At 40.3% G+C, this 12866-nt stretch overlaps 1 protein-coding gene across 1 annotated transcript; it reads left to right on the top strand.

Annotated features, from left to right (window-relative positions):
• Positions 1-595: 595 nt before the first annotated feature.
• Positions 596-12395, top strand: scpep1 (serine carboxypeptidase 1). Its single transcript, XM_028600069.1, has 13 exons — positions 596-732; positions 984-1114; positions 2624-2713; positions 3709-3864; positions 4610-4684; positions 5166-5238; positions 5876-5913; positions 7800-7928; positions 9576-9657; positions 9770-9883; positions 10238-10375; positions 11018-11181; positions 12153-12395. Exons 1-13 carry the CDS (start codon positions 672-674, stop codon positions 12213-12215), a joined length of 1314 nt encoding a protein of 437 aa, XP_028455870.1. The 5' UTR covers positions 596-671; the 3' UTR covers positions 12216-12395.
• Positions 12396-12866: the final 471 nt, after the last annotated feature.

Genomic DNA, 12866 nt, shown 5'->3' with positions numbered 1-12866 from the left:
GAGATGCTAGCTACATCTCAAGAGGTTTATTCTAATTAATACATTTGAACATTACAACCATCCGTCAATGGGATCACTAGAACTACTTACCTTAGAATCAAATACAGTTTATTAACATCTCTTTCAAATAAAAAAATTATTTTGAAGAATAAAATGTTTAACCGGAAGTACCCGCCTGCCCTCTGATGGCGCGGAGGCACTACTCAATGGCACTACTGCTCTCAGGAGACCGGACAAAAGCTGAATGCAAGAAACCAGGGGAATTGTAGTTCATTTGAATGCCTTCAATAGTAAAAAAAAAAAAAAAAAAGAAGAAGAACAAAAAGAAAAAAGAATAAAATTGTTCCTAAGCCCTGATAATGTAAACATGCGGAGTTTTGTCCCTCTTCCCAAAAATGATTGTTTCTAATAGTTTACGTTACCCATTCTTTCCCGTTTTATGCTCATTGTATGCATTAGTTTAAAATCCTCGTTTGTATTATTTACTGTACTCATTGCATTATATTTCCTAACACATTAAAAGTACACTTTAAGAAAAAAAAAAAAAAAAAAAAAAAAACATTACGCCGGTCAGCTGACCCCTCATGTAGTCATGTGATTTCTAGCAATAAATAAAGCAGTGCCGATCCAAGCCGAGCAGTCTATCCGTCAAAAAAAGTCGCGCTGTAACAATGGGCCGGGCAGAATCATCCTGCAGTTGGTTGTGTTTACTGGCTATCCTCGTCAATAAAGGTATGATCTATGTATGTAACGTTAGTAGGGCTACCTTTATTACAGGTGTAATGTGTTACAGCAGGACTATAACGTTACAGTCAGACATAACGAGCAAACAACGGTTTCATATTGCCTCGTGCCTTAACTCATCTGGCTGCAAAACGAAAGTAACGTCTAGACTCCTATAACTTCTATATCTTAATACTTCAATCCGGTGACTGAATAGCAAGGTGTTTACTGTGTATGTATTGTAATTGTATCCTACGCAGGACTCTCCAGTCCCCTGGCGGGTAAAGAAGCCTGGGCCTATGAGGAAGTGAGGGAGGGGGCCCACATGTTCTGGTGGCTGTACCCTGCTGACACCGACAGCCAGAACCGCCCTCTGGTTATGTGGCTGCAGGTAGGACATAGCTGTACATGACCAGCTCCACTCATGCTGCTGACAACTTGAAGTCCACACCAATGTTTCTGCACTTTTCCTGCTTTGTCTTATGTTTATTTCCCTAACTTACAGGAAGCTCCAGGATTCCATTAATTAGTTGTTGTTTTTTTTTGCAGAGACTGACACTGACTTTTTTATGAATTTGCTATTATTCTTTGCAGTGAACCCTCTGTCTGCTTGTATTATTGTCAGTTACACCATTGTAGCAAAGTAGCTTAAATAGGGCACCCCGCTGATTTTTGCACTTAAAGATCAATTCATAAGTCATGGAAAGTAAAGGTGAAAATTTCAAAATATCTATTAAGTATCTCTGCTTGGGCTGAGCCCAAAGTCTTTGTTACAAACTGGGGGCATAGAGTTTGACAGACGTGAGTATTTACCAGCCAGGGTGTAACAAAAGATGCTGTTAAGTTGCATTCTGGGACATGTATTTTTTTGGTGCCCACACTGATGGGACAAAGTCAATAGGAGAGCCACTTTTACCGCAAAGTATCAAAAGTTACATCCGGTCATAAATGGCATGTCTGCTTATCAGTCTGTCATCCATGAACATACAATATGCAATTTTTTATTTTATTTTATTTTTTTTTACATTAGCCATCATGTAGCTAACCATCCAAGAGCACATTCGGCATTAAGAGCAGGAAACTCTGCTGTGAGTCAGTGTTATGGATGGAAGGGCAGAGCAAGTTAAGCTATCTTTTCTAGTCCATCTTGTATTGCTGCTATTTTGGGTATGTTTTAAATATAAATTATTTATAATACAGCAGACTTAAGGTTGTGTTATAGCCCTGCTTGTTTTTTACGTTTTATGAAATATCTGTATTGATTGCATGATCATATCACCCTATTATTTACTGCCGTTCAAGCCATAAATTAAAGCTTGGCCAGCCGCAGGTGGCTCGTGAGCTGCGCAATGAGTAACCCCGCTATATGGTCTCTCATTCTGCATGTCATGTTCTGCTGCCTTGTCTGTCACAAGATCCCCCAACACTATGGAAGTGCGGCACTTAAACACTAACCGAAGCAAGTCGATTTCACATTATAGACTATGTAAATAAATGTCTGCCTAAGATATAATGCGGTAAGATGATAACTGGTTGGCAGTCACTCACTCACACAGCTTTTGTAGCACACTCAGACATAGCTCTGGTCTGTTTTAACAAGATAGGTGACCGTTGTAAGGTAGCTGGTTTTAAAAAAAAAAAAAAAAAAAAAAAAAAGGCATTGGTGGTGTGACTGAATGAGTAGCAGCAGCGTTGCTTCTATTTTCATCAGCAGAGGAGGAACTGGCTTAAGGCGTTTAGAACTGTAGGAGTCAACCCTTTAGATCTGGGTAAAAGATTAGGATCGTCATGTATTATTTCTCCAATACTTAAATAATAGCTAATTAAATACATATATGAAGCTGTCTGTCTGTCTGTCTGTCTGTATGTCGGAGCATGATGGGGATGTGTGTGTCTTCAGGGTGGACCAGGAGGCTCAGGAAGTGGCTTTGGGAACTTTGAGGAGATTGGACCTTTGAACAGGGACCTGGAGCCCAGAAAGACGAGCTGGGTAAGAAGGTTGTAAAGTAATCTGCCTTTTTTGTTCCCCCTGCTGTTTAGTGATCAGAAAACACTCCTTTAGAGCACTGCCGAGCTAAACATGGTTGAAAAGTTGTGACCGCCATTCACTTTTGGTTAAGTCTTTTCCTGCATTGGGTGTGTTGCAGCAGAGCTGGGTGATAGGGAGAAAATAACAATATACAATCTATTTGACCAAATATGTCGATATTGCGGCAATATTGTAGGGTTGACTATTGGTGCTTTCACAAAATATTGACTCAATTTAGATTTTTGATAAATAGTCATCAGTAATGTGGATATAATGACTAAGTGGGTAGAGAAAAAAAATTGAATGGCTAGAACAGTCTAAGTTCAAAAAATGGCTTCACTCTACTGTAATGTAGCCTTTAAAACCAGGAAAAGACAAACACTTGTCATATTACGGTATCAAAAATGTAAGATGATATCTAGCCACAAAAAAAGATATTGATATATTGCCCAGCCCTATGTTTCAGTACTTTGAATACACACCTTGCCACCGACTATTGCTTTTTAAACTTTCAGGATGGTATTATGTTGTAACAATGTTTTTAATGGAGGAAAACATGCAGGTTAACATGCTTTATAAGGGTTCAAGGACACTGAGGCACTCGGGAGGGTAAAGTTTAAAAAGCCTTTATTATATTTCTTGGCTAAATCATTAAAACAAGGTAACGCGTTTCGGCCGTTAAGGCCTTCTTCAAGGCAGGTATAACATACTGATACTGTGTGTGTGTGTGTGTGTGTGTGTGTGTGTGTGTGTGTGTGTGTGTGTGTGTGTGTGTGTGTGTGTGTGTGTGTGTGTGTGTGTGTGTGTGTGTGTGTGTGTGTGTGTGTGTGTGTGTGTGTGTGTGTGTGTGTGTGTGTGTGTGTGTGTGTGTGTGTGTGTGTGTGTGTGTGTGTGTGTGTGTGTGTGTGTGTGTGTGTGTGTGTGTGTGTGTGTGTGTGTGTGTGTTGTTCTTTCAGGTACAGGCAGCAAATGTCTTGTTTGTAGACAACCCTGTGGGCACTGGCTTCAGCTACACTGACCGGCCCGACGGCTATGCTACCGATGTGGCCACGGTGGCCTCAGACATGCTGGTGCTGCTCCAGCACTTCTTTAAAAAGATGGCAGAGTTCCAGGTATGTCAGCTGGATGATGTATTATATTACTCTACAGAACACGTTGGCTCTGCTTTGTTTTATTGGCATCATCGTCTGGGCTCAGGTGCTCGTGCCTAAAAGTGTAAACGCATTCCTGCTAATTGAACTGCCATTTTTGGAGGGACATGAATTGGTGATTTTTATCATGTGCTGCCAGTTGGATTGGGACACCTCAAACATTTATTAAACATTTTAATCCCAATTTGCAGTATCACTCATGATATATTGAGGTTAAAAAAAAGAAGTGAAAATTAAATAAATTAAAGCAAATTTAAAATAGTAGTTTATTGTAATATTGTCAGATAGAGACCAACCAATAACAGCCTGGCTAACCTGCTTAATGTTTGCTAGCCAGATTAAAAAGAGAGCAATGAAGAACATGACTAGCTGTGAACAGGAAGGATAAAGAACAAGTAGCTAAATAGTTTACACAGTAAAGATGACATTCTTCAGATGTAACTGTGGCTAAACAAACCTATTTTTTTAAAAGTGAATGCTGCATTTGATAGAAAACCGGAACATTCTGGGCTTTAGTTATGGCTAACAAGTTAGCTAACTTGCCTAGCTAGCTAATCTCTTCCTGCTAGCCTAGTGTAGCCGGGAAGCCCTGTTTTCTTCTATACTGCATAGACTGCATCTTCTCAGTCTAAAGTGTAATTATCTCAGCCCTGGCTTTTTATTCTTTTACAAAATATTGTTATAATTATTATGTCATTGTTTGCAGAGCAACCCCTTCTACATCTTCTCCGAGTCGTATGGAGGGAAGATGGCAGCTGCTATCTCCTTGGAACTCACCAAGGTGAATGTTACTTCTCTTTTCAACTTCCCCTTCAGCTCCATGTTAGCTCACTGATATTGGAAAATCCCCATGTCATACTGTAGCTGTCATATGACAGATGAGTCAGCAAAAAAAAAAACCTGACCCAAAGAACTGTAATGACTTTCTTGCAAGTCAGCAAGTTTTTTTCCAGAATTGAAGTAATAAACTTTATTGTTGTGCTTTTATAAGTGTAATCATTTTTTAGTTCTGTGTTAAAAGAAGATGGAATTACTTGTTCTGTAATCCGTAAATCCTGAATTTGCCTATGACAATAACTGGATTGGGGCCTCTGACGGTTGTGATTTGTAATTTGGATGTCCATGCTTCCTATTGAAAAAGTTGTAAAGAAATTGGAGAATATTGTGTCTCCCTCAGAACAAACTACATTTTCTCATCGAGATATTCAGAGGTCAACACCATGTAAAATAACTTTGTGTGTTTGTGTCTCTTGTCTGTCCAGGCCATAGCACAAGGGACGGTGAAATGCAACTTTGCTGGTGTGGCACTTGGGGACTCCTGGATTTCCCCAGTGGGTCAGTATCCGTCAGTTCAACATCGCAACTTTTTGTACATGCTCATCACAAAACAACCCCACTGGAATGCTGCACATCACCGCAACATTCCATTTACATTACAGATTGGCAAGGCATTCAAACGTTTTAGCAATATGTATGTCAGCAGAGCATCTGCACGAGTAACCGTTACTGCAGCGCTCCGTAGTCCTCCGTAGAAATCCTTTCTACTACTGTAAAGCAGTTACTTAGATGTATTCAGTGGACTTGGACATGTAGGAAAATAACAGCTGCTTTTTGCTGAGGAATGGGAAGTAATCAGTCTATGCATACTTGTATCACGCTTCTCATGAGAGAGATACTGTATAGCCTGTGGAAATTTAGGGTATTTCGGGGGATGGGTCGACTTCACAACAGATTTCTGTCTGTAGACTGTTCTGTGGCAATCAAAAGAGGTCAAATTTTAAGAAAATCTGCCAGGGAACACCACAGAGTAACATTAACCTGAGGAAGGCAAGGACTTTTTTTCTGAAATGTTCTGAGTCCAGGAGTTTATTGTGGTTATTACTTGGCCAATAGTCAATCATAGATCAATAGGAAGAACGTTGGATACATTCCACCAGACTGATAATCCATAAGACTTCTGCTTCATCCACAGACTCTGTCATGACCTGGGGACCGTACCTCTACACTACTGTAAGTAGGGGTGTAAGAAAAAATCAATACATTTCAAGTTCAAGTTCAAGTTTATTGTCATATGCATATTAGTACAAAGTACCACAGCAATGAAATACAATGTGCCTTAGTACTCCCTCTGCACCACTCAATAATAACAATTTTAAAAACTTAATAGTATTAAAAACATTATAAAATATCCAACATAATATATACAAGTGACTAAATTCAGACCACAGCCCTCCTTCCTGTTGTGTTATTGTTCAATAACCTTATTACCTGAGGGTAAAAACTATCCCTAAAACGTGTTGTGCGCGTTGGGATGCTCTGTAGACGTCTCCCTGATGGAAGATGGGAGAAGAGATTGTGTGCCGGATGACTAGAATCCTGCAGAATACCTTGTGCCTTTTTAGTGCTGCGTTTCCAGTAAATTTGTTGGAGCGATTCAAGTGGAACCCCGATGATTTTAGATGCAGTCCTGACCACTTTTGTCAGTAGATTAAGGTCATGTGAAGTAGCCCTACCAAACCACACTACAATATTACCTGTCAGTATACTCTCAATTGTACAACGGTAGAAGTTCAGTAGAATGTTAAGAGACATACCGTATTTCTTAAGACACCGCAAAAAGTAAAGCCTCTGATGTGCCTTCTTAATGGCACAGCTGATATGGAAGGACCATGTGAGGGTGTCTGAAATATGGACGCCTAAGAATCTATAGGTGTTAACAATTTCAACTGGAGAGCATCGCAATATTTTATTTAGCAATACTATATTGATTTTCAAAAACGCAATATCAATTTTTATATACATTTTTGTTTACATTTTTTGGTTTACGTGCAAAAATAACATTCATGTTGTGTTTAACCCCCTACCGCTAGATTGCTATGCTGAGACACACCACTAGTGTCCTTGCCGAGCAGTGCCTAACTTTTTGATAGAAGCTAACAATGTAGCGATGGCTGAACTTTGGCCTACTTTAGCATATACAAATTTTCTCACTAAGAACCTGAACTAAGAATCCCAAACTGGCAGTTTGATTTTCTGCGTACTCAATTGTTTACCTAAAGTGACTTTTATGCACATCATGTCTTTTTTTTTTTTTTTTTATAAAAATAAATATTAGTTTTTCTAAAATTATACTTAAGCTTGTGTTGTCTTCCTGTCATCCTTGAAAAAAACACTTTTTTTCCACAGTTTGTTTTTGCTTTTTCCAACGTTTTAAATTGTTACATTTTTCTTCTACACATTTTCAGCAATTATTTCTATGTCCCATATTTTCTGAGATAGATAGATGGATGGATGGATGGATGGATGGATGGATAGATAGTAGGGCTGTCCTCGACTAAAGAAATTCTTAGTCGACTAACACTTTTAACACGATTTTGTCGACTAATCGATTAGTTGATTTAATTGACAGAGCTGTGCACTTTGAGAGGTGGTTAAGACTAGAAAAGCACAATATAAATGTAGTTAATTAACCATCTGTAAAACTGAGTTTCTCCACAATTAATCCTGCAAAAGCACCACTTTAAATCTTGTGTTTACCATAAATGTGCTCATAAGTTTCTTGGAAATAAGTAATTAAGCATGAATAAGCATAAAAAATGACTTATCGACTAAAGAAATCTTAGTCGACTAAGACCAAAACGACCGATTAGTCGACTGATCGACTAAGAGGTGGCAGCCCTAATAGATAGATGGAGAAAGAAAGAAAACTGGTCAATTTGACCCTCACAAGGGTTAAAAACAATCATGACCAATGTATCGTGATACGTATCGTGTCGCCAGATTCTTGCCAATACACACACAGCCTTAACTGTAAGTCAAACGTTTTATATTACAACTGTGTGTGCTGAAGCTGGTGTGTTGAGTTTCCGTCTGACCGGGGCTCCTTTGCGTTGCAGTCGCTGCTGGATGATTACGGCCTTGCTGACGTCAGCAGTGCAGCGGACGCGGTGAAGCAAGCTGTGGAGCAGCAGCAGTTTGAGAAAGCCACAGAGCTGTGGTCTGTGGCGGAGACGGTGGTGGAGCAGGTTGGTACAACACGGGAGGATCACTTTCTCGTTAGTCTCGCTTTGCCAGGCCTTCCACCACAGCGCTGTGGAGGGAGAGTCTGGCTAGTCCACATAGCATTCCGGAATGGGAGAAAAAACTTGCTGTGGTTTGTTGGCATTTCTTTAAACCAGGGGTCTTCAATGTTTTTTAAGCCAAGGACCCCCTTAAAGGAACACGCCGACTTATTGGGATTTTTGCTCATTCAGCGTATCCCCCAGAGTTAGATAAGTCCATACATACCCTTCTCATCTCCATGCGTGTCATAACTCTGTCTGGTGCCCCACCGCTAGCCTCGCTTAGCACAGATCCTGGAGGTAACCGGCTCCAACTAGCCTACTGCTCCCAATAAGTGACAAAGTAACGCCAACATTTTCCTATTTACATGTTGTGATTTGTATAGTCACAGGGTGTACAAATAACAAGGTCACATGAGACACAGCCATCTTCTAACCGTATACATACTAGGAACTATATTCTCAGAAGGCGAAGCACTGCTACTTCTGCTACTTGGGCGGAGTGATTTGCACGCAGCACCTGAGAAGCTCCGTGGTGAGGAGCAGAGTTTGCCTAGAGTTCATCGTGAACCTTTTGTGGGTTCTGCATCATAAAACGATGATTTATAAAATCATGCCAACAATTATTTTAATAGCTTAGTATTCTATGAAAACAAATATTTTTAAAGGCTTTAGGCTGCCCTACATGTTATTGTATGCCCAGTTTAATATGCAACTTCATTTTATACAATATATGTAGTAGGAGGTCCCTGTTAAGGGGTCCTTGGTTTAAAAACATTTAAGGCCCCTGGTTTATAGTGTATACCTGTAAATATGATGCTAGGGCAATGGTTCTCTATTTTATTTTTAAATAATGTACCCCCTTTTGAATTATGTTTTCATCCAAGCACAAACATTTTTGGTATAAAAAAACCAATGCCTAGAGGCACAATACATTTTTGATTTTACTAATCAACAATATTGTAACTAAAACCCTTAAATGCTACATTTCAAATGTTCAGACTCAATAAATTCATTCATTATTTTATAGTTTAATTATTTTAGGAATTATGCATTTTAAATTCACATTTTAAAAAGAAATCTCACGTCCTCCCTGCAGTACTCCAAAGAACCCCTAGAGGTACACGTACCCCCATTTGAGAAACACTGCTAGGGGGTTACTATATAAGCTCAAACAGTGGCTTGGACCATTTGGGACAGGCTTATTTGGAGACGGGCCTTTTATTTCTAATTTCTAAGTGTATATCATATTATAGGAAGAAGCCTCCCTGTTTTCTCCCACTTTATTTGCTTTTGATGCCTACACCAGGAAGGGTTCAGTTTCACTTGCAGAAACGTGATATTAAAAGAACAGTTTTGAGATATGCCTTTGCTTTCTTGCCAAGAGTTGGATGAAAAGATCCCAGTCATATCTGTACGACAAATATGAAGATAGTGAGCAGCGGCTTTATTACAATGGAATTTCAAATAAATATTGTGATATTTGTAAACGGATTGCACTGTTTGTAATTTTCTCCATATTGCATTTATAATTTCCTTGCTGCATACCTTCATTACAGCCCAGTGTGCATCATGTGGTTTAATGTGGCTTGCTTTTCGTTTTCATGTCAGAACACCAACGGAGTGAACTTCTACAACATCCTGACCCAGGAGCCGGATGAGAAACGCACCTCCGTAGCAGGAGACTTCATCGGTAAGACGTGCGCTCAGTAATAACCGCTCATTGGATTTGGCGGAATGGAATGGAATGGTTCGTTACATGACTCTAAATGTGAAAGCTTTAACCGATGTTCTTTCTCCGCCAGCTCTGCAGACACATCGCCATATTCGACCCCTCCACCGCCAATCCCTGAGTGAGCTGATGAATGGACCAATCAGGAAGAAACTGGGCATCATCCCCCAAAATGTCACATGGGGAGGTACATTTATCTCCACATTTGTGTCCCTTCAGTTTTAGTTTGACAGACCTTCTTAAGACTATTTAGAGCCTGGTTGGCTCCCCTGGTTGAGTGCGCGCCCCATGTGCAGGGGCTCGGTCCATGTCGCAGCGGCCGCGGGTTGGGTTCCGACGTGCAGCCTTTTTTTTTTTTTTTTTTTTTTTTTGCTGCATGTCGTTCCTTCTCTCTCTCTCTCGCCAACTTTCCTGTCTTAATCTGTCCTATCAATAAAGGCAATAAAAGCCCCAAAAAAATGATCTTTAAAAAAACCAAACTATTTCCTTACCTATACAAATGTTTGATATGGTTCTCCCTCTCCTGTGTGTATGTGTCCAGGCCAGGCAGAGAAAGTGTTCAGCTACATGGCGGGAGACTTCATGAGGCCTGTGGTGGATATAGTGGACCAGCTGCTGACCGCTGGAGTCAACGTCACCATCTACAATGGACAGCTGGATCTCATAGTGGACACCATGGGTACCTTACTCAGTGCATTACCTTCTGTTCAGCTCTATCAGCAGTGGTGTAAACCCAGCCACATATTTAAAGGTCCCATATTGTAAAAAGTGAGATTTCCATGTCTTTTTAATTATTATAAAGCAGGTCGAGGTGCTGTATAAATACTGTAAAAGAATCAAAATGCTAAATCCATGCACAAAGCCTGTATTCAGAAACTGTGCCTTTTTAAACGAACCGTCCGGACGTATGGTTGTGATGTCACAACTATACTAGTCCATATCCACGACCTTCCACTCCCGGGATTGCTCTGTTGCCGCCGGAAATTAGGTACAAAGTGGCTCTACAATGCCGTTAGTCATTCCCTGGCTACAATGAAAAGCAAAATGCTGACCAATCAGAGCAGACTGGGCTTAAAAGAGACCGGCGCTAAAACGGAGCGTTTCAGACAGAGGGTGAATACAGGGATATTCAGACGGACAGTATGGGATAAATAATGTGTTTTTGGAACTTTAAAACATGTAAACATGTTCTAGTAGAAAGCCAAAATACAAGTATGAACCTGAAAATGAGCATCATATGTGACCTTTAATTCCTTTGGGAAAGAGCTGTGTCACATAGATCTATACTTCTTGTCACATAGATCTCTACTTCCTGTCACAGGTCAGGAGCTGTGGGTGAAGAAGCTGAAGTGGGAGGGGCTACCTGGGTTTAACAAGCTGAGGTGGACCCCCCTCGATGACCCCACCTCCCCGGGCATCACTGGCGCTTTCTGCAAGACTTATAAGAACTTCTCCTTCTATTGGATCCTCAAAGCCGGACACATGGTGAGACTCTGGCTAAAATGACGTATTTCACACAGGAATGGTTGTCCTGTTGGTATGTACATTCAATTCAATTTTATTTATAGCGTCAAATCATAACCAAAGTTATCGCAGGACACTTGAGGGACACTTCCAAAAAAATAAAAATTGTAGCTAATCAGTTTGACTCAATCAGTTTGGGGGGGTTACATATTGGTAATTGGTGATGTCTGTTTAACTTAGCTGTGAGACAAACTTTCCCTTGGACACTGAAGTTGAAGTTGGCCTATACCACATGAGGTGGCTAAATGCAACAAATGTGTAGAAATTAGGTTTTTGAATATGGGGTGCATGGATCTTCACTTAGACAATTCACAATGGCAGCATTATGTTAGCTGTAGTCTCGCATTGCCAGACCTTCGTCCACAGCGCTGCGGAGGAGGGTCTGGCTAGTCCCCACGGCATTCCAAGGATGGGAGAAAAACATGCTCTGCTTTATTGGCATGTCTTTAAACAAATCACAATTGTCCTGGGTCGTGCTAAGCTCTCGGGAAGGAACTTGTTTTGGTGGAACACGTGTACGTTTAAAAGTTGTTTTAGTCGTGCGAGAGAAAACTCCGACTGGACAGATAGTCTAGCTAGCTGTCTGGATTTACCCTGCTGAGATCTTAGGAGCAGTTAACAAAAAAAAATTCCAACACAAAGAAAGCGGAAGGTCTCGGACATCCGGCCGAAAAGAAGGACAAACGGCAACATTTTCGGCAGCAACAGAGTAATCGCGGAAGTGGAAGGTCGTGAATACAGATTGTTAGATGATAAACATTTGGAGACATAGCGAAGCAATAAATCAATGTAGTAATGAGAGTGCAAATTATTATTATTAGATAACTGAGGACTTTAAACCCTCGAACGTGAGGAAAAGTAATATTAGTTATACAAACGGCAAAAGAATGAATGAGTAGAATTTCAACAGTCTTCTATTCCTGTTGTCCCAGATTCCCTCAGACCAGGGGCCGATGGCCTTGCAGATGTTGAAGATGATCACCCAGCAGGATTGATCCGTCCACTCTGACGCCAAAAGGAATGGCTCTGACAATCACAATGATCACAGAACTTTTTTTTTTTTATTATTTTTTAGTTTCTCTGCTAAACCAAATGAAGACTCTCAGTGTTCTGATTACAGCAATGATCTGTGCAACTTTCAGCAATAACAATAAAGACACCTTTTCTTTTTCGTACATGCTGCCGTGGCTTCTTCTCCGCTACAGTATCAAAGCGTTCAAAGGTGCTTGTCGTTGTTCTTACAATATACCTGAGAAGCCTCTTGTTTTCCTCTTCATTCTTGAATGAAAGTGATCTAAAAGGCCAAATATTTAACAACGTGCATGGACAAATGTTTTACATAATTTTTCACGGGGGACATTTTTTTTGTTGCACTCGTGTGGTATGGCTTGTTTTGTCACTATATGAATCGCCTTTATGGTCTGCGAGAGACACTTTTTATTTCATTATCAACAGCCATACAGCAGCTCTTTGAGGCCGGGCTGTTCAGCATGCTAACATGCAGTGTTATTTTCAGGTTCATAATTTTATTTAGAGGTTGTACCAGAATAGGTTTATGTGGTTTAATTTTCAAAAAACACCATATTTTTGTTGTACTGCACATTGATGCAGCTCTTCTTTGTGTTGAGCTCTGTTTTCACTACAGA

Source organism: Perca flavescens, chromosome 15 (assembly GCF_004354835.1).
Source record: "Perca flavescens isolate YP-PL-M2 chromosome 15, PFLA_1.0, whole genome shotgun sequence".
NCBI lineage: Eukaryota > Metazoa > Chordata > Actinopteri > Perciformes > Percidae > Perca > Perca flavescens.
The sequence above is the reverse complement of the archived record's forward strand: the minus strand, read 5'-3'. Positions and strand labels throughout refer to the sequence as shown.